The 21,859-nt window shown below is 45.3% G+C and overlaps 1 protein-coding gene across 1 annotated transcript; it reads right to left on the bottom strand.

The window, feature by feature from the left end:
- Nucleotides 1-2,275: 2,275 nt before the first annotated feature.
- On the bottom strand, nt 2,276-17,289 carry prss56 (serine protease 56). Its single transcript, XM_055884068.1, has 14 exons — nt 16,873-17,289; nt 14,692-14,850; nt 14,196-14,450; nt 13,743-13,932; nt 13,448-13,556; nt 13,123-13,279; nt 12,646-12,788; nt 11,689-11,848; nt 11,319-11,507; nt 6,635-6,811; nt 6,099-6,286; nt 5,289-5,829; nt 4,878-4,984; nt 2,276-4,643 (listed from the first exon to the last, which is right to left on the bottom strand). The coding sequence occupies exons 1-14, from the start codon at nt 16,967-16,969 to the stop codon at nt 4,470-4,472; spliced, it is 2,646 nt and encodes an 881-aa protein (XP_055740043.1). The 5' UTR covers nt 16,970-17,289; the 3' UTR covers nt 2,276-4,469.
- Between the last annotated feature and the right edge of the window lie 4,570 nt (nt 17,290-21,859).

Here is a 21,859-nt window from a genome sequence, read left to right on the forward strand (position 1 = left end):
TGCGTCGCGGAGAGACCTGATGTCATTTTTGGCGCACGCACCCTCGCGCGGGGACACTGCAGCGAGAGAGTCATGCCTGATGTGTGGATTCTCTGTCAACTCATTCCTGCTTGATATATTATCGCTGGTCAAGTTGACTATTCATGGCAGGCAAAAACGACCCTCAGGCCAGTGCTCCCGACGGACAGTCCGCCACTGCTCATTGTAACACTGTACTGTACTGACAGCAGTAGCCCTAACCCTAGATCTAACCTTAACCTTAACCCTAACCTTAGCGTCATGTCAACATCCTTGTTTAACCCTTAACTGTAAGTGCAGGGTAGGTACAGTGTAACCAAAAATTCCCATCAATTCCCCATATTCCCCTGGAAAATATCCTAGTAACCCTACTCTAACTTATTTTAGTGTAGAGCTGGTTGATCAGCTTCTTAGCAGGCCTGTGCTTGATGTTCCACTCCCCATTCTCTGGCAACAGTAGAGAGCTAGAGTTAATATGAATAGTGTCATGACTTCCAGATATGCTGCTTAGAACAATATCCAATTCTGGCTAGAAAAAGAGAGAAAAAGAGAGAGAACGAGAGAGCAATGGATGTTGACAGATTTTTTTTTTTTTTAATGGAATATATAGAGGGTACGGATAATGCCTCTACCTGGCCTGCCAATGAGCACACAGTAATTTAAACAACAAATATGAAGAAGACCAAGTTGGTCAACATGATAGACAGCTTACTGATATGTAAGGTATGTGTTTTTGCATTCATCCACCTGATCCACATTTTTTTTTAAACAGTCCAAGAAAATAACAGTTCAAGAAAGGAAGGTACTTTAATATTCAGATTTATTCACGGTCTTTCTTCAATCTCTCCCTGTCAGCCAGGCCAGGGACAATACTCCTAACAAACATGCTAATGTCTCCTTTCAGCATGCTGTCTTGTAAACAGTAATGGATGACTGTGTCTCCCCTGTGTTCAGTTCCCAGACCTACAACGTTAACGAGATAGAACTAGTTCTCACAGAGGAGGACAACCAGCTTGTGGAGTGGGTGGTGATCGACCCCGAGGCTTTTACAGGTAGTAACCCGACGCCTCAAATCACTGAAGAGGTTGGGGGTATGTCTTGGCTAAGGGGATGTTTTGTGTTTTCTGATTGGGAGTGTGTATGATTCCCACACCGGAAGAACATGGTGAAATTCTGCCAGTCGAAGAGGAAGAGGAAGTAGTTGACGATGATGGAGCGGGCACTTCGGTAGATGACATTTTAATTGAAAACAATCACATTAAGATACTTAATTGTTACCCAGAAATGATTTGATATTGAAATAAAAATAGCTGCATTGGACCTTTCACACTTCCAATAGGTAAACACACTGGCATTGATTTGTCAGCTAAAGCAAAAATACTTTGGATACTTTCCCCAACGGTATAGAAATATACACAGAACTAAAATGATCTATGAATGTATACTGTATTCCCCCCCAAAAAACAGCTACCCCCCCATGAAAAACAAAAACATTCATTTCAAAATACAGATTTCCTGAGGGCAAGACACTGTAGCGCACATTGCTCTTTTCATTCTAAGTATTTGTCTATTAATTCACTTTGAACTGAGCAAAACGTGTCTGAAAGCAATATTTTTGAAGCTTCGTTTAACGCATTGTTATTACATAACGTGTCTGCCACACTCTCAGAAAATCTATAGGCTACTGAGCCACACCGTGACATTCCTCCCAAATACCAACTGAATTTCCTCCAATTAACAGCCATGCCAACAGGAAAATTAGACGCTAACATTCTTACCAGCGTTTATACCTTCATGTGGGGGTACAGAGCTATAGGCCTACAGTATGTTGATACAGCTGTTGCCTATGCTCCTTGCCAGCTCTGTTTTAGCTGTCGCAAAGTTGAGAGGTGTTCCTGTAAGTAAGCATTTCATTGTACTGTGTACACCTTGTGTATCCTGTGCATATGACAAATAAACTTGATTTGATTTAGGAGCCCCAAACCTCTTTTGCTGTCCCTCTGTGCAGGCTTTTGTTTCAACCCATCAACTAGTTCTGGTGTTCATAATGATTAGTAATTGAATCTTGAATTGCTCAACATCCATTTTGACTCGAGGCAACGTCCTCACAAAAGCGAGTCTGAGCCATTCATATTCATATATTCAAAAATATATATATTTTTTTTTTTTACAAATGAATGAATCCGAGTTGAAATGAGGACAAGGATTCTCTGTGCACTTCACCAGACATAGAATATCTAACCAAGCACTACAGATAGAATAATAACAATTTTATTGATATTTTATTAGAAAAATACAAAGCAGTTCTCTATACAAATAAATATAGCAACGAAAAATAATATACCAATGTACAGTATGAAGGGGCCTACAGTCTGCTTGCTTCACAAGAGGCTCAACCTTTTGCAGAAAAACAAACATTTTGAATAACTTATTTATTTATACAGGCTCAAAAATTACAAAGGGTTGCGTCCATAGAGATAGACACATGGATATAACCCGTTTTAGCATGGCCATCGCCACTGTGGGCTTCCACCATTTTAGTGGCACAGATACAAAAATGAGTTCTCTATCTACTTCTATGGCTGTCTCACTGCGATACGCCAGCAATGTAAAAAAAAACAACTCATCTCCACGAATGGTTGCTAAGCAGGATGGTCCAATACATTCAGGGCTGTGTGTACATATAGAGGTCAGGCTCTCAGGTGGGTTGACAAGATGTCATATTGTAATGTCACTCTCCTGTCTCTGTTCTTCAGCGTTTGCCAGCAGAGTCACACACTGTGTGTGCGTGCGCGTGTACACTTGCGCCCATTTGCGCGGACGATTTGATACGCATTTGGACACATTGGCCCCAGTACAATACAGGAACGATACGTTTGGTTTGATTAGGGAAACTAATTGATGCAATTCGGTTCAATGCACTTTTTTCGCTGTTGCATTGAACACATTAATTTTCAATTTTTAATTAATAACTGCTGCTGATGGGAAGCTGGGCCTCTCTGAGATGACTTCTCTAAGCTGAGTGGCCCTCAGTGTGTGTGTGTGTGTGTGTGTGTGTGTGTAGATACGTGAGCAGACTGAGCATCTACCACCCCACTATCAGATTAGGAGTGGGGAAATGTATGCTTTTTCTCCCACCACTTTTTCTCTGACATCACCATCGCCCACTGATTAACTTGTCATTTTTTGCAGATTAAACATGTTTCGAGCTAGTACTATGTCAATATTTCTCTTTAGAAATTAGCATGGCATTTAGCCAATTAATATAATGCAGGTTTGGATTTTACCCCGTCTCAAAAGGGAATGGTTTAGACCACAGGTGTCAAACTCATTCCAAGGAGGGCCGAGTGTCTGCGGGTTTTCGCTCCTCCCTTGTACTTGATTGATGAATTAACATCACTAATTAGTTAGGAACTCCCCACACCTGGTTGTCTAGGGCTTTATTGAAAGGAAAAACCAAAAACCTGCAGATACTAGGCCCTCCGTGGAATGAGTTTGGCACCCCTGGTTTAGACCATTTGGAGTTTTATGGAGAGCTTCTCCATTCCGACCAATGAATGAACGCAACCATGCGCAGCTGGCAAAACGTATTTCCGTCCCTAATGAACATACCCTGTTCATGTTGAAATGACCAAATACACCGACTGTTTGAAGCAAAACTACCAAAACTATTTCTTATAGTGAACCTGAACTATTAAATGAAATCTGAATGATTGAAAACCCAAAATCTGCAGTTGGATGCGAGTTGCATCCATTCCGGTAGGCGACACAACTCGAGTAAAAAAACAAAAAAAAACAACTTTCTACAGCTCATTTGGTAACAGTGACCCGAAATGACCCAAATTACATTTGTTGTCACTCAACTAATAAAGCCTAGGATTTGACATTGTGAAAGCCATTACAAGCATCTGAATGCAGATGTACGAATAGCCCATTAGAACAACCTCTCGTTGGCGCGAGCAGCCGTCTCCAGCACTGTATGCACAGTTGCTCTCACACTCATACGCAGTTACGTCAGAAAAAAAGTTTGATAGGCTACTGAACTGAAGGAGGACGCATCAATCAGTGTTTTCCCCCCGGAATAACACTATATAAAGTCAAAAACAGTTCACTGTCAATTTGGAACATTTTAAAATGGGTTTTCTGACCGACGCATGCGTCATTTGGATCAGTTTGAGCTCCCGCCCACCAATAAACTTGACGCACTCGCATCTTACAACATTTGAACCGGATCTGATGTGTATTGGTGAGTTGTTACATTCCTAATGTTTAGGTCTCCTAGAATGCCCAGTGCCTGTCCTTTCGCCTCCCATCTGAATGAGTAGTCGCCAGTTTCAAGGTCCCATTGGGTTCGTTCCCCCTCTCTGGTCTCTGCCACCACCAGCTGACTCGACCTTCGCTGAGCCACCGAGTCTTTGACGCGTGTTCGTTTTTGTTGAAGTTGATGCCGTTTACGTTTTGAGAGCATCCAGAGCCAGCGCAATGATGCGCGGCATGCTACGGTAGAAGGACTCATTCTCCAGACCCACCAGGCTGTAGAAGGTCAGAGGTCGACCCCCCACCACCGCCCTGACCCGAGCCTCGTACAGACCCCGATCGTTCTTAGAGCTCAGGTCCACCAGCAACTGAGGAGGAGGAGGAGGAGAAAGAGAGTGTGAGAGAGAGGGACGTTGGTCAACCACACAGGACATGATGACAGTAACACAGTAACACATTACTTGAATAGAGAAAAAGTGATGGAAAAAGTCTGATTGGTTTGAGTTGACTTGTCTGACATAACATGCACAATCCCAATATCTACATAATTATATCCCTTATTAATAGACCTTGTAAATATTGCCGTGCAGAGATAAACTGACCTCCTGGAAGTTCATGTGGAGGTTCTTGGTGGGGATGCCCAGGATCCACTTGTATGTGTCTCTGATACCACTGACTTGCTGGGTGGACTCTGCTACTCCTGGACAAGCTGTCAAACACCCACAACCTATTATTATGTTGCTAATATCCAACACTGATAATGTTAACATATACACATGCTATGAGTGGGGCTAGGGGTTTCTCCTGACAACGTGACCTGACCAGGAAAAACTCCAAGCCTTATGTTTAGTCTATCTAGGGCCCAGAGTGTTTCCTAGTCATGTCACATGGTCAGAAAAATAAAAAACAAAATCAGGGTCGTAATAATGTGACACTGTTGAATACTGAGTTGTTCCATCTTACCATCACAGACACATACAGTACAGACATACAGTACTAGCTGTGACACGTACCTTTAACCCCAGGGATCTGCCTCTTGCGGAGACTCCTGCGTCTCCGGTGGTCGAGGGACAGCTGGAGGGAGGGAGAACCAGGAAGTAGAGTCTGTCTGGAGTCAAAGGTCGTTGCTACGGGAGACATGGTGCTGCCGATGGTGGACAGAGACGGGAACAGGCGCTGTAAGGATGTCTGCTCGGTCACAGCTCTGTTAAGCCAATCTGTAGTCTCTATAGAACTGACTGGTGTTGGATCAGAAAATGTGTCCTCTTCAAAAGATGTTACACTAATTTCTGCATCTTCTGTCGCCATTTCATTCTGTGTCCCAAATTTCCGGATTTCACTGATGAGGGCTGTGAGCGACTCTGACCCCTGAAGGGGGAATGAGGAGGGCGACTCTTCAGTGGGAACAGCATGAATGTTGGGAGAGTTTTCCTGGAGGAGGGCTGTATTCAGGTGCAGGATTGGAGGAGCAGGTCTGGAGTCCAGTTTGGAGTGTAAGGCTGAGATGATGGTCTGGTACTTCCCCTTTAGCTGATGCAGAGAGGGGTCCTCTGCCTGGAAATGACATCATAAAGAGGGTTAAAAAAGGGTATAGTAAAGCACAGACTAACATTAACGTACAGCAACAGTATAGCACAGTACACCAGTAAAGAGTACTGTTGATAGTGTTGATATAGCTACTGAATATAAAGCAAGAGTACAACACAGTCTCATAAGCCAGTGGTCAACATGGGAGACGATCATAAAGATAGTTCCCAAGATAGACAAAGTGACTGAAAATGACCTTTACAAAGTATTGAAGAGTTGAGTTCACTATGGCCTACCTGGAGGAAAAGACTCTCTTCTTGGCTCAGGGGTTTGGAGCCGTCTGTCTGTCCGTGTGTCTGTGTGTCCAACTCCACAGCGATGCCCCTGAGGTAGTTCTCCCAGTCAGCCACCAGGGGGCCTACCTTCTGGAACAACTCAGGACCAGTTTCCTCTGACCCTGACCGGACAGCACCCCATACCTGTTCTTTAATAAATAATACCCCTGTTAGACACATACAATGGCCATGTGACACACACTTCTGTATGAATAATATAATACATACTGTTAATAAATAGCTTTTTAGCTTTTTCAATAGGTAGTAATGCTAAGGTAGGCTGTGTGGGTAAGATTGTGTTTTTGAACATGGTTTTGAGGAGGAATGGGGTTGTTGTGGGGGTAGCAGGGGTGTAGGGGGTTACAGTACTGTGATGTGGAGTAGTAGGGTGTGTGGAGGTAGGGGATAAGATGAATGTAGGTGATTAACAGAATGTGGAGGAATAGAGGGTACGAGGGGGCTAGAAAGAGTACAGTAGTGGGCTGCCTGTGTTGTACCTGTTTCCTGTGGGATCTCCCTCCTCTCCCTCTCCTTGGCGGTGAAGGCTGTACTGTAGATGTGCTCCACCAGTTGAGGCAGGGTCTGGGTGAAGAAGGTCAGGTCTACCTTGTCTCTGATATAGTCCTCTGCTCTCTGGAGCAAGTCCAGCAGGGTCTGCAGGAACGAACGCAACTCTGAAGAGAGGAGAAATCAAGGATACATTATGTAAAGACCTGCGAGAGACATGATTCATCTGAGAAATCCGCTGAGGATTAGATCATTACAAGATCCAATATCCATCTCCACTGTAACAACAGCATCTCCATTATTGCTTTATACAATAGGTCTTCAAACTGTTCTTGCCCACGGACCCCATCCCAGGCAAACTGGCAACCCACCATCAAAAAAAAAAAAAAAATCTCACATCTGGTCGTATCAGGTGAATGATAATGGCAAGGAGAAGCAACATTTACAAATGAATAGATTTGGTAGATAGTTCATTATTTTGACATCCCAACATTACAATTGAAAGAGGAAGAGTAAACTCTAACATAGCCTATTAGCTAGAAAGGTACGCTAAATTGTATCGCTAAGAGCAGCTGTTTACACAAAGGTTAGCCACAGGGTTGGGGCCAATTCCATTGAAATCACAGTCAATTCCGGATGTATACTGAAATTCAAATTATTTTCAAAGCTTTTCAGCACTTGCTGCACTGGTAGCCTATTCGCGGGTGCTTTTTCAAAGCCTATTTTCTACATTGTAGAATGATAGTGAAGACATCAAAACTATGAAATAACACACATGGAATCATGTAGTAACCAAAAAAGTGTTAAATAAAATTTTTATACATTTTATATTTGAAATTCTTCAAAGTAGCCACCCTTTGCCTTGATGACAGCTTTGCACACACTTGGCATTCTCTCAACTAGCTTCATGGAGGTAGTCACCTGGAATGCATTTCAAATAACAGGTGTGTCTTGTTAAAAGTTAAATTTGTGTAATTTCTTTCCTTCTTAATGTGTTTGAGCCAGTCAGTTGTGTTGTGACAAGGTAGGGGTGGTTAACAGAAGACAGCCCTATTTGGTAAAATACCAAGTCCATATTATGGCAAGAACAGCTCATATAGGCAAATAGAAATGACAGTCCATCATTACTTTAAGACATGGAGGTCAGTCAGTGCGGAAAATTTCAAGAACTTTGAAAGTTTCTTCAAGTGCAGTCCCAAAAACCATCAAGCGCTATGATGAAACTGGCTCTCATGAGGACCGCCACAGGAAAGACCCAGAGTTACCTCTGCTGCAGAGGATACGTTCATTAGAGTTACCACCCTCAGAAATTGCAGCCCAAATAAATGTTTCACAGAGCTCAACAAACAGACACATCTCAACATCAACTGTTCAGAAGAGACCGCTGCAAAGAAACTACTACTAAAGGACACCAATAAGAAGAAGAGACTTGCTTGGGCCAAGAAACACGAGCAATGGACATTAGACCAGTGGAAATCTGTCCTTTGGTCTGATGAGTCCAAATTAGATTTTTGGTTGCAACCGCCGCTTCGTTGTGAGACGCAGAGTTGGTGAACAGATGATCTCCGCATGTGTGGTTCCCACCATGAAGCATGGAGGAGGTGTGACGGTGCTTTGCTGGTGACACTGTCAGTGATTTATTTAGAATTCAAGGCACACAACCAGCATGGCTACCACAGAATTCTGCAGCGATACGTCATCCCATCTGGTTTGCGCTTAGTGGGACTATCATTTGTTTTTCAACAGGACAATGACCCAAAACACCTCCAGGTTGGGTAAGGGCTATTAGACCAAGAAGGAGAGTGATGCATCAGATGACCTGGCCTCCGCAATCACCCGACCACAACCCAATTGAGATGGTTTGGGATGAGTTTGACCGCAGAGTAAAGAAAAAGCAGCCAACAAGTGCTCAGCATATGTGGGAACTCTGTTGGAAAAGCATTCCAAGTGAAGCTGGTTGAGAGGATGCCTTGTGTGCAAAGGGTGGCTACTTTGAAGAATCTCAATTTTAAACACTTTTTTGGTTACTACATGTTTCCATATGTGTTATTTCATAGTTTTTATGTCTTCACTATTATTCTACAATGTAGAAATTATTAAAAATAAAGGAAAACCCTTGAATGAGTAGGTGTGTCCAAACTTGACTGGTACTGTACATACAGTGCATACGAAAAGTATTCAGACCAGTTTCCTTTTTCCACATTTTGTTACGTTACAGCCTAATTCTAACATTGATTTAAAAAAAAATCAATAAAAATAAATACCCACAATACGCCATGATGACAAAGCAAAAACAGGTTTCTAGATTTTTTTTTGCAAATTGTTAAAAAAGAAAAATAACTTATTTACATAAGTATTCAGACCTTTTGCTATGAGACTTGAAATTGAGCTCAGGTGCATCCTGTTACCATTGATCATCCTTGAGATGTTTCTACAACTTGTTGGGAGTCCACTTGTGGTAAATTCAATTGATAGGATATGATTTGGAAAGGCACACACCTGTCTATATAAGGTCCCACAATTGGACAGTGCATGTCAGAGCAAAAACCAAGCCATGAGTTTGAAGGAATTCTCCGTAGAGATCGAAGGACAGGATTGTATTGAGGCACAGATCTGGGGAAAGGTACCAAAAAATGTCTGCAGCATTGAAGGTCCGCAAGAACACAGTGGCCTCCATCATTCTTAAATGGAAGAAGTTTGGCACCACCAAGACTTTTCCTAGAGCTGGCCACCCGGCCAAACTCAGCAATCGGGGGAGAAGGGCCTTGGTCAGGGAGGTGACCAAGAACCGATTCTCACTGACAAAGCTCCAAAGTTTCTCTGTGGGGATGGGAGAACCTTCCAGAAGGACAACCATCTCCGCAGCACTCCACCAAATCAGGCCTCTATGGTAGAGTGGCCAGACTCTCTAACATAGTCAAGGGGTCTGAATACTTTCTGAATGCACTGTATACACACAGTACCGTGCAAAGATTTTAGGCAGGTGTGAAACAATTCTGTAAAGTAAGAATGCTTTCAAAAATAGACATGTTAATAGATTATATTTATCAATTAACTAAATGCAAAGTGAGTGAACAGAAGAAATATCGAAATCAAATCCATATTGTGTGACCACCCTTGGCCATCAATTCTTGTAGGTATACTTGCACAAAGTCAGGGATTTTGTAGGCATACCGTCAGGTGTATGATTAAACAATTATACCAAACAGGTCCTAATGATCATCAATTCAATATGTAGGTTGAGACACAATCATTAACTGAAACAGAAACAGCTGTGTAGGAGGGATAAAACTGGGCGAGGAACTGCCAAACTCAGCTAACAAGGCGAGGTTGCTGAAGACGTTGTATGACTTTTGACAGTAAACCATGGCAAGACTGAGCACAGCAACAAGACACAGGGTAGTTATAATGCATCAGCAAGGTCTCTCCCAGGCAGAAATGTCAAGGCAGACAGGGGTTTCCAGATGTGCTGTCCAAGCTCTTTTGAAGAAGCACAAAGAAACGGGCAACGTTGAGGACCGTAGATGCAGTGGTCGGCCAAGGAAACTTACTGCAGCAGATGAAAGACACACCATGCTAACTTCCCTTCGCAACCGGAAGATGTCCAGCAGTGCCATCAGCTCAGAATTGGCATGAAAACAGTGGGACCCTGGTACACCCATCTACTGTCTGGAGAAGTCTGGTCAGAAGTGGCCTTCATGGAAGACTTGCGGCCAAATAGCCATACCTCTGACGTGGAAACAAGGCCAAGCGACTCAAATATGCACGAACACACAGGAACTGGGGTGCAGAAAAATGGCAGCAGGTGCTTTGAAATATTTGGCTGTAGCAGAAGGTAGTTTGTTCGCCGAAGGGCTGGAAAGCGGAACACAAATGAGTGTCTGCAGGCAACAGTGAAGCATGGTGGAGGTTCCTTGCAAGTTTGGGGCTGCATTTCTGCAAATGGGAGTTGGGGATTTGGTCAGAATTAAGAAATGATCATCAATTCAATGCTGAGAAGTACAGGCAGATACTTATCCATCATGCAATATCATCAGGGAGGCATCTGATTGGCCCCAAATGTATTCTGCAGCATGACAACGACTCCAAACATACAGCGAAAGTCATTAAGAACTATCTTCAGCGTAAAGAAGAACAAGGAGTCCTGGAAGTGATGGTATGGCCCCCACAGAGCCCTGATCTCAACATCATCGAGTCTGTCTGGGATTACATACACTTGAGGCTGCCTGAATCCACAGAATAACTGTGGTTAGTTCTCCAAGATGTTTGGGCAAACCTACCTGCCGAGTTCCTTCAAAAACTGTACCTAGAAGAATTGATGCTGGTTTGAAGGCAAAGGGTGGTCACACCAAATAATGATTTGATATAGATTTTTCTTCTCTTCACTCACTTTACATTTCGTTTTTTTGATAAATATAACCTATTAACATATCTATTTTTGAAAGCATTCTTACTTCACAGCATTTTTTCACACCTGCCTAAAACTTTTGCACAGTACTGTACATATACATACATATACACATACATTTACACAGATCCCCGGTTGAATAACCCTGCAAGATAGGGGTTGGTTCATTTTTAATGCACTAAACATAGGGCAGTTGAGAGTTCATGGTCCTCATGCTCACTTCACAGCCAAAAAATGGCTGTGAACGTTACAAGTCTAACACTTACGGCACTTCTTGAAGCGGCTGCGACATTTCTCCTCGACGAGGCGGTTGCAGGCGGCAGCCCCCTGGCTGGGGGGGCAGGTCTGGGCGTAGAAGCGACACAGAGAGACGAACTCCGACCTCTGCTGCTCCTCCGACAGCTCCGATGTCTTCAGCAGCTCAGGACACGTCGGCTCCCGACTCCCAAAGGACTCTGGGTAAACCAGGGAGTGAATGTTAGATTGCTGGCTCAGTACTGTATCACGATTCACATCAGGATACGTAATATGTTTTAAAATGTTTCACTTCAAAAAGCTTTAGAATCAATAATTTAAATGCATGGCAAAGCATAGTGTCTTCAAAAAAATGATGATGCTTCAAAAAAAATGAGTTACTTTGTATCTCAGCGAGTATCCAATCGGAGAAGGCGCTGACCCGTGTGTAGACCCCAGGTTTGCCCTTTTCCCCACAGCCGTCTCCCCAGGACGTGATGCCGTGCAGCTGGAAGCGACCTGACATACGGTCCTGGTAGATCAGAGGGCCTCCAGAATCTCCCTACAGGACACAGACAGTATTACAGCTATGAAGTACACCCGCTATGAACTCATAAATATGCCATTCAGCAGGCACTTTTGATCCAAAGCGATTTAAGGCGTCCGCATGTTTCCCAGACAAAACAGTTCGGAAGAGTTTGTGCATATATTATGACGACATTTTGTGATGTTTTTGTTCGTTTTGGACTTTTCCGGCTGTTCGAGCACACAACATTTTTTTGGGGGAGGCAAGCCGGAGACAGTAGATGAAGTCTACGCCCCTTCGTCAGTGATTGGTCAACAGTAGGGATTCTTCAATAAGTCTTTGTTGTCATTCAACGAGAGACGCCCCGTTTTCATGCAACATTTTGATTTTGCACCAAACATCTTAGATGGAAAGTTGCACAACACAGATCTCCTCGGTAAAAATGAATGACAGATTTCTTAGATAATACACTTCCTCAGCACACTCGTTTGGTTCGCATAGACGAGGTCCATTAGGCGCCAGCCGAACTGAAGCACGCTGACACCTTAACAGTCATGCATACCGTGCATACATTTTTCACATATGGGTGGTCCCGGGAATCGAACCCACTATCCTGTCATTGTAAGCGCTATGCTCTCTACCAACTGAACACCAGAGGACCTCACTCATCACAATATAAATCCACAGGAGCAAAGCTCTGGAGGACATTTTGAATACATTTAAACAAACGCAAAGACAATCTTAAATCATAAATCTCATTCCTCCGAGTCAGTCCAGGACCTGGGCATGACATGATCTTAATCTCAGTCCATTGATACGGCAGTACCACCCACCTGGCAGGAGTCGATGCCCCCAGAGAGGTATCCGGCACACAGCATGGTGTTGGTGACCAGCTCCTTGCCCAGGGAGCTCTTACAGGTGCTCTGTGGCAGCAGAGGAACCTTAGCCTCCATCACTACGTCAGCTGAAGGACCATCTGAGGTGATAGACAGGAAGTAGTTCAATGAGTACATCTCATACTGTGTGTGATGGCTTCAAACAAAGTTCCATTTAGTCACTTCCTTAAGTCAATGCATTTGCTTCTCTATACAAATGAGGCCTATAACCCTACGCATGTAAATAACCTGGCCCAAGAAAGTTACTTGAGAAACAGACAACTTTGTAACACAGTATGATATATAGAGTTGTATTGTCGCTCACATTTACTTATCCAGAGCGACTTACAGTTATAATGCATTCATCTTAAGATCGCGCCACACGTCTTTGGCGAATTAATCATATATTAATGACGGTTAAAATAATAGCTGTACCTTCGTAGAGGGAGCCCCAGCCGGCCACCAGACAGGGGCTGCCAGTAGGCGGTTCCAGACCTGACGGCAGACACACAGGGGTCACGCGGTCCGACAGGACCGCCGGAGACGTCAGCTCCACCAGCGCTATGTCGTTGTTAAACGTCTTGGGGTTGAACTGCACAGAGGTGGAGGGAGGATTGATTAAGTTGATTGACATCGCTCTAGCCGGGAACATGTGATCTTCGGAGAACAAGGCGGCGGCGCCGCAACACTCACACTGTAGTATAGACGCAGCTCTGCAGGCAGGATGCACAGTAAGAAAACACGTATGAGAAACACACACCTTGGGATGGGAGATGATGCGGTTGACCTTGAGCACCTGCTCGTCAGGGTCGGTCTTGGTGATATCAAACTCTCCCACCACAGCCGTCCAGGAGCTATCACTGCGACTGCTACAGTAGAGAAACACAGAGAGAGAGAGAGAGAGCGAGAGAGGGATAAGGTCAATTATGCGGAACTTTTTACTCTGAGGGAAAACATTCAGAGAGACAAAATTAGAAGAGATGTGTCACACTCTCTCCATTTAACAACCAGTACCAAACAACCAGTACAAAAAGGACCCACACTTACACACTTACCCAGCGAAGCAGTGGGCGGCGGTCACCACCCAGGAGCTGTCCACCAGCACCCCTCCACACATCAGCCCTCCGTCCAGCTGCAGGTTGACCAGCCAGGGCCAGCTGCCAGGGGGGGCCGGGGAACCCCCCACAATACGGGAGCGGGGCTGGGTCACGTTCTGCACCGCCGACAGCCTCTGGCCACACACTGCTGCTGGGAAAGAGAGGGGGGAGAGTCAGGGGGGTTCCGAAGAGTTCCACATTTTCAATCGGCAGAAAGTAATACAGAACTCAGGTTCATATTCATTAGGCACCAAACCAAAGAAAACCCACTGAAACAGAGATGTACTACTACTGGAACTTGTCCAATAAGAAACACTTATGTTTCATTTTTACATTGCAAAACATTTTGCTACGTTGTGCCCTAATGAATACAACCCAATAGAGTGCAAATTGTGTGTGTTGCTCACCCACCCTGTGTGCGTGTCTGTGTGGCAGGCTCCAGGTTCTGCATGGTGTTCAGGAGGCTACACTGGAGCACGCGGGCACTGCAGCTCTCGCCCATGATCCTCACACAAGTCTCCTTCTCCGTTTCGCCCGACGGGCACCGCCGCCGGTAGTACCCACATGCCTGGCTCAGTGCCCAGCTCCGCTCGCCCTCCTCCGGGACTTTCTGAGCCTTGGTAATGACATCACAGCTGGGCTCAGCCAATGTGCCGTCCAGAGAGGCTGTAAAGAGGAAGTAGAGATGAGGCCACGATTATAACCACAATGATTAAATGGCACCATGTACGAACACTTATTCTCATCTTGTGTGATCGTTGTGAACTTCTTTAAACGCCATCAACCGTTCTGTATCCACTTACACAAAATCAGTACAACAAGACATTAAAACACTCTTAAGACCTAGCCTCATGTTGTCACATGGGGGATGGGAAGAGAGAGATAAAAGCTATGGATGTTTCCTTACAGCAGGGTCCGGAGCGCTGTCCGCAGTCCTGAAAGAGACAGGGTACACAGTCTCTACAGACTGCCTCGGCCTGACTCCGCTCCGACGTTGCCAGCTCCAGAGCCGACAGAGCACTGGTCAACGCTGCCTCCAGAACCACAGTACCCCGGTCCGATAGAGCTACAGAGAGAGAGACAAGAGAAGAGAGATGGAGCGAGAAAGGGATATGTGAGCTGGGTAAACTTGAAGAACAGTACGACCAACAGCAAACGGTCAGTGCTGAAATGAACAGTAGAAAGTCAGCAATGTGACTCTCAGCACTAGGACACATAAATGCACATCTTTAGACTACTCAGAACAGTTGAGACTGCATTTACATGGTCTTATACTGTTAGGGCATTACGACAGGTTTGTATGTCATTCAGACAACGTGCATGGCACTGTCTTGGCACTCTTGGAGGAGACAATTATAAGAGGCACATTCGGAGGACATGCACACGACTGACACATTCCTTGAGTGTGGGAAAGTCAGAGTAGTTGACCGCACTCTGTGTTTGTGTGTGTGCTTGCAAGAGCGAGTACAGAGTGCGTTTATGTGTGTGTGTGTGTGTCACTGTGCGGAGCCCCATTTTTCTCATGATGCTCCTTTGAGCCCTTTGGCAGCGCGTTAGTGGAGCGAGCTCACGCACAAACACGCTGGCGAGGGCTGTGCTGACGCACTTCAATTGTGCCGCCGCCCCCCCCCCGCGCCCCTCCTCTGTGCGCGCCACATCACAGGGCAGGCCGCTAGCTAACAACGACAATGCTGATTAGAAGACTTAATTAGATGGCAGAGACGGCCCGAAGCATGGAGGAAAGGGGACACGGGCTGGCAGGACAGGGGCGGCAGATAACCTGCACTCTTGGAACCCTTGTTTCGAACCGCTACAAACACTCAGCACTGTGCGCCGCCATCATCATCGCTTTGCTGTACTCAGCCTCCAAAGAGATCTAGGGATCTCTACTCTTAGGTTTCATGCCGATCAGTGTAGCTGCTGTAACAGCCCTGGGAAAGCTCAGGGAAGAGAGCAAGGTTACCAATCCATTCCTTTTATAAGGAGGTATTGTAAGTGATTGCACTCATCAAGATGAGATTTGGTTGGATATGTGCCGGCATGTGCAAGGTCCATTTGACTGTGATACAACGGTAAACCCCTAATTCACTCACCGTTATGTAGATGTCAAGATTACCTCTGCAGTGAACAGGATTAGAGAAGCCTGCTTCGACAAACTGTTGTATCTATCCTATGCTTATTCTGCTATCAAACCCCTACTGATCCGGGTAATTGTAACGCTTGTGCTTTCCAATGCCGCATGGCTCCAGTGTCTGACCACCCCTACTTGAAATGTATGCACACATGACTAAGTCACTTTGGATAAAAGTGTCTGCTAAATGGCATATGTTATTTATTATTTTAAAACACCGACACCAAACGACTTACTACGGTCACTAACGTCTGGAACATGTCACCATGTTATACAGCAGTGTCTGTTCACTGTGTGAACCCAGTTTACCAATCTGTATCGGTTAGGCTTTTGACCTCAGAGAAATTGCTGCACAGGCCTATAGTTAACCGTGCCTTCACAAGGACAGAGAGAATGTCTGATCAAAACACTAAATAGAGTAGATCCCCCTCGCACTACCAAGACAATCGTGCTTTACTTCGAGTGACAAGCGCAAGATCAGACAGATAAAGGTGAGCTCCTCTGAACTGTGGTGACACCAACTTGTGGCGACGGTAGACTTGTATAGTGCAGCAGACTCGGTGTGCAGTGTGAATGACAAAACCAAGCATCATTAAAGTGAAAAAGTCAGCACTACCACTAATATGCGTATAAAGTACATGTACTCTCTACATCAGTGTTTCTCCAGAATCGCTCCAGATGATTCAAATGATCAAAGCTGGATGATTAGTTGATTATTTGAGTCAGCTGTGTAGTGCTAGGGCAAAAACCAAAACGTGCACCTGGGGGGGGGGGGGGGGGGGGGGGGGAGACCCTAGGACTGTGTTTGGGAAACCCTGGTCTATATCATCCACACTAGGCGACAAGTTATTCAGTGAATAGCCAAGAAATTGACATGAGAAACTAAACCCTCGCCGTGTGCAAAAGGCATGACACGTAGAGACACTGTCTAAATGACACGCAGACATGGCCTTTTACCTTTCAGAGCACTCTGAGGCATCCTGTACACCTCTCTCCCGGCTGGAGCGCCAAGGCAGCAGTCCATCGCCATCAGCAGCAGTAACACCAGCAACATGCCGTCAGATCACCGCTCAGCGGTGGAGAAAGAAATATCACAACAAAAAAAACGAACAAAAAAACACAGAAGAAGAAATGGGCTAGTGGTAGTAGTAAAAGTCTCTGTCCAGCAGCACCAGCTATTGTCTTGAGTCTCGTCTCTGTCGTGGCTGTCTCTCTGCACTCTCCCACACACACTGTGCTGCCGCGGGACATCTGTCTGCAAGTTTCCTTAGAGGAACAATAGGAAGGAGTAGAGTGGTCTGGAGTATATATAGAGTCCCTCGGGAAACACCAGCGAGGTGGAGGAGGGGCGAGAGTGGGGGAGGGAGGAGAGATGCTCCCATGGCCAATGCACAAACAGCTGAATTCATTAAAAACTGTGACAGCAAATCGAGTGCAACTTGCCAAGGCTGGAAATTACAAAGAGGTTTGGTTCTGTGAAAAGGGGGGGAAGAGGGAGGCAGGAGGGAGGGGGTGGAGTGATGGAGCTTGGAGGCAAGGAGGGGGGTGTTTGAATTCATTAACATTGGAGGGAGAGAGTTAGTTGTGGAGCTATGTCTGTGTGAGAGAGTTAATGTTGTGAAAGGGCTGAGCAAAGCGGGGTATCAGTGACAGAGAGATAGGGAAGACAGGGAGACGGGGACGGAGAGATGAGAGGAAGAGAGAGACAGAGCAGAGGACAGAGAGATGGGGGAGGGACAGTGAGAAGAGAGAGAGGAGCGTCTGCCATTCTCCCTGCCCGTCAAAGAGGGCATTGTGCTCGATGTCTCTCAGAGGATGCCCACTTCAAAGCCGTCCCCCGGGAATCACTCGGACACCGCCCCCATTGATCACTTACAGCCCTTTATCCCCCCCATTAAAATATTGTCAGTTCACATCACTTTTGTCTTTCTCAGATGAACTCACCAATCGTTATATAAAGATACATTATAAGAATGGTGGTCGTCATAAGTTGTTAATAAGTTGTGTCTTATAGTAGCAAACCGGTAGGTTTCAATTGAAAAAGTTTCACTCTTGGTAACTTGTTGCTGTATGTCTACGCATTGCAGCTCCACCGTGAGTAGCCAAAACAGCATTGATTGTTATGAAGACTTCTTTGATGTGCTGCCGGTATGTAATGAAGACCAGATTTAAATCAAACCGAATCTTGTACTTTATCCTTGTTATTAACATACCTACTACCTGTGTATACACAAACACACGTCTTACTCTAAAAACTAGTAGGCCAATATCTGTGAGGGCAGTTTACGAATATTTCTACTGGACTGTGAACCGTTCTGCTATTCTATCTGGGAACAGGAAAAGGTGTATGCATCTTCATTTTTAACGCAATGTGGGTTGGACCTGAACCCCAACTTCAGGGCAAAATGTGGTCCTGGGAACATAAGTAGCCTGTATTGGGGGGTAGCATATGTAACCTTGTGTGTTCCACTGTAGCGCTAAGCTGTTACGAACCACAAAGGGGAATGGATATGTGGAAAAAGAAAGAATAACGTCTGGTTTGGCCAGACTGACTTAATTTGTACTAGACAAAATGTTTGCACCTGTTATTTCCTAGAGGAACTAACGCATATTGTAATAGAAGAACCAGGGGGTTTTCCTGCGCATGTCACATGGCCAGGAAAGACTCCTAACCCAATCTATAAGGTTTTACAAATAGGTCAAATAAAGGTCCAGAGTAGAACACAGACCTTGAATCTAAACAAAGTGACTTCCAAGTTGGAACTTAGTGTTAAGTTTGAATTTTCCTCTGAAAATCGCAAGTTGTTCAGACACCCATCACCCAGGTTCTTGTAGAACCGACAACACAATGTGAGACTAACGGCAACCACAGAAGACCATACCACCAACACAGACACAATGTTCTGTACACCCACACACAGACTGTTAGTGGAGAGAACGTGGTCTAAGGTCACACATTAGCTAGACACCCACATAAAACGAGGTCTAGATACAAAGCACCAGTAAGCCAAAAGAGGGACGCAAATTGGAGTCATCTTTAAGCCAAGTGAGCGGCTGAGCGATGAAACGCAGCGCGGCTCCTACAGTAGCAGGACAGCATCAAAGGGTGCCGCTGCAACCCTCCCCACAGGCCAATGCTGACGGCAGGGTTCACACTGCATGACCAAAACCCTTCCCTTTATCCACATTGTTACGTTACAGCCTGATTCTAATATGGATCAAATGTATTTACTTCCTCGTCGATCTAAACACAATACCCCATAATGACAAAGCGAAAACAGGTTTTTCGAAATGTTAGCAATTGAATTTGGTTAGAATATAACTTCGAGACAGGATTGTGTCGAGGCACAAATCTGCGGCCAAGAACCAAAAGTGTCTGCCGCATTGAAGGTTCAAGAACACAGTGGCCTCCATCATTCTTAAAATGGAAGAAGTTTGGAACTACCAAGACTCTTCCTAGAGCTGGCCGCCTGGCCGAACTTAGCAATCGGGCGAGAAGGGCCTTGGTCAGGGAGGTGACCAAAAACACAATGGTCACTCTAACAGAACTCCAGAGTTCCTCTGTGGAGATGGGAGAAACTTCCAGAAGGACAACCATCTCTGCAGCCCTCCACCAAATCAGGCCTTTGTAGTACAGCAGCCAGACGGAAGCCACTCCTCAGTAAAAAGGCACATGACAGGCTGCTTGGAGTTTGCCAATAGGCACCTAAAGGACTCTCAGACAAGATTCTCTGGTCTGACAAAACCAAGATTGAACTCTTTGGCCTGAATGCCAAGCGTCATGTCTGGAGGAAACTTGGCACCATCCCTACAGTGAAGCATGGTGGTGGCAGAACCATGCTGTGGGGATGTTTTTTCTGCAGCAAGGACTGGGAGACTAGTCAGGATCGAGGGAAAGATGAACGGAGCAAAGTACAGAGAGATCATTGATTAAAACAATTCTCCAGAGCGCTCAGGACCTCAGACTGGGTCAACGGTTCACCTTCCAACAGGACCACGACCCTAAGCACACAACCAAGACAACGCAGGAGTGGCTTCGGGACAAGTCTCTGAATGTCCTTGAGTGGCCCAGTCAGAGCCCGGACTTGAACCCGATCAAACATCTCTGAAGACCTGTCAGAGCGTGAGAGGATCTGCAGAGACGAATGGGAGAACCTCCACAAATACATATGTGCAAAGCTTGTAGCGTCATACCCAAGAAGACCCAAGCCTGTAATCGCTGCCAAAGGTGCTTCAACAAAGTACTGAGTAAAGGGTCTGAAAACTTATATAAATGTGATATTTCAGTCTTATTTTTTGTCATTTAGTAACGTAAACAAAATGTGGAAAATGTCAAGGGGTCTGAATATTTTCCAAATGAACTGTATGTGGACACCTGCTCATCGGACATCTAATTCCAAAATCATGGGCATTAATATGGAGTTGGTTCCCCTTTGTTTCTATAACAGCCTCCACTCTTCTGGGAAGGCTTTCCACTAGATGTTGGAACTTGCTTCCAATTCAGCCACAAGAGCATTAGTGAGGTCGGCACTGATGTTTGGTAATTAGGCCCGGCTCGCAGTTGGCGTTCCAATTCATCCCAAAGGTGTTCGATGCGGATGACGTCAGGGCTCTTTGTAGGCCAGTCAAGTTCTTCTTCAACACCGATCTCGACAAACCAATTCTGTATGGACCTCGATTTGTGCACAGGGGCAATGTCATTAGGAAACAGGAAAGGGCCTTCCCTGAACTGTTGCCACAATGTTGGAAGCACAGAATCCTCTAGAATGTCATTGTATGCTGTAGAATTACGATTTCCCTTCACTGGAACTAAGGGGTCTAGCCCGAACCATGAAAAACAGCCCCAGACCATTCATTATTCCTCCTCCACCAAACTTTACAGTTGGCACTATGTAAATCGGGCAGGTAGCGTTCTCCTGGCATCTGCCAAACCCAGATTCGTCCGTCGGACTGCCAGATGGCGAAGAGTGATTTATCACTCCAGAGAACGCGTTTCCACAGCTCCAGAGTCCAATGGCGGCAAGCTTTACACCACTCCAGCCGATGTTTGGCATTGCGCATGATGATCTTAGGCTTGTGTGCGGCTGCTCGGCCATTCAAACCCATTTCATGAAGCTCGTGGCGAACAGTTCTTGTGCCGATGTTGCTTCCAGAGGCAGTTTGGAACTTGGTAGTGAGTGTTGCAACAGAGGACAGATGATTTTTATGCGCTACCAGCTTCAGCGGTCCTGTTCTGTGAGCTTGTGTGGCCTACCACATCGCGGCTGAACCGTTGTTACTCCTAGACTTTTCCACTTGACAATAACAGCCCTTACAGTTGACCGGGGCAGCTCTAGCTAGGCAGACATTTGACAAACTGACTTGTTGGAAAGGTGGCATCCTATGACAGTGCCACGTTGAAAGTCATTGAGCTTTTCAGCGAGGCCATTCTACTGCCAATGTTTGTCTATGGAGATTGCATGGCTGTGTGCTCGATTTTACACCTGTCAGCAACAGGTGTGTCCGAAATGGACTGTATATACACATTTGTGGATTTGGCTATATGTGAAGTGTGTGCGACTGTGTGTATGAGTGGCTGTGCCGCAGTTTGAGTGAGTGCCCAACTTTGGCAACATCAGAGGGCTGTGCTTTGAAGTTGCGGCATAACAGAGAGAATGGGTGTGTGAGAGAGACACACATTGGTGGATGGAAAGAGAGAAAGGAGGAAAAAAGGAGACAGTAAGTAAGTGTAATAGAAAGCGCTCATTTTTCCGCTCTCTGAGTACTTTGTGTGTGTGTGTGTGTGTGTGTGTGTGTAGTGATTGTGGGGGAATCGAAACATTTACATATCGCAATATTATTTTGGACGATATTATGACTGATCAAAACTCATTCTCTCTCGTCTCCCTCTCTGCAGCAGACATATAGTGAGCAGTATGTTTGGAACATCAAATCGCAATATCAA

The sequence above is a fragment of the Salvelinus fontinalis genome, chromosome 26, assembly GCF_029448725.1.
Source record: "Salvelinus fontinalis isolate EN_2023a chromosome 26, ASM2944872v1, whole genome shotgun sequence".
Classification (NCBI taxonomy): domain Eukaryota; kingdom Metazoa; phylum Chordata; class Actinopteri; order Salmoniformes; family Salmonidae; genus Salvelinus; species Salvelinus fontinalis.

What these genes read in the sequence shown, in the direction of transcription:
- prss56 (XM_055884068.1), bottom strand. Translation starts at nt 16,969, where the DNA reads ATGTTGCTGGTGTTACTGCTGCTGATGGCGATGGACTGCTGCCTTGGC. An exon ending in GCCGCCCACTGCTTCGCTGG is followed by an intron (nt 13,557 to 13,742) that starts GTAAGTGTGTAA and finishes TCTCTACTGTAG; the next exon opens with CAGTCGCAGTGATAGCTCCT. An exon ending in GCAGATCCCTGGGGTTAAAG is followed by an intron (nt 4,985 to 5,288) that starts GTACGTGTCACA and finishes GGTGTTTGACAG; the next exon opens with CTTGTCCAGGAGTAGCAGAG.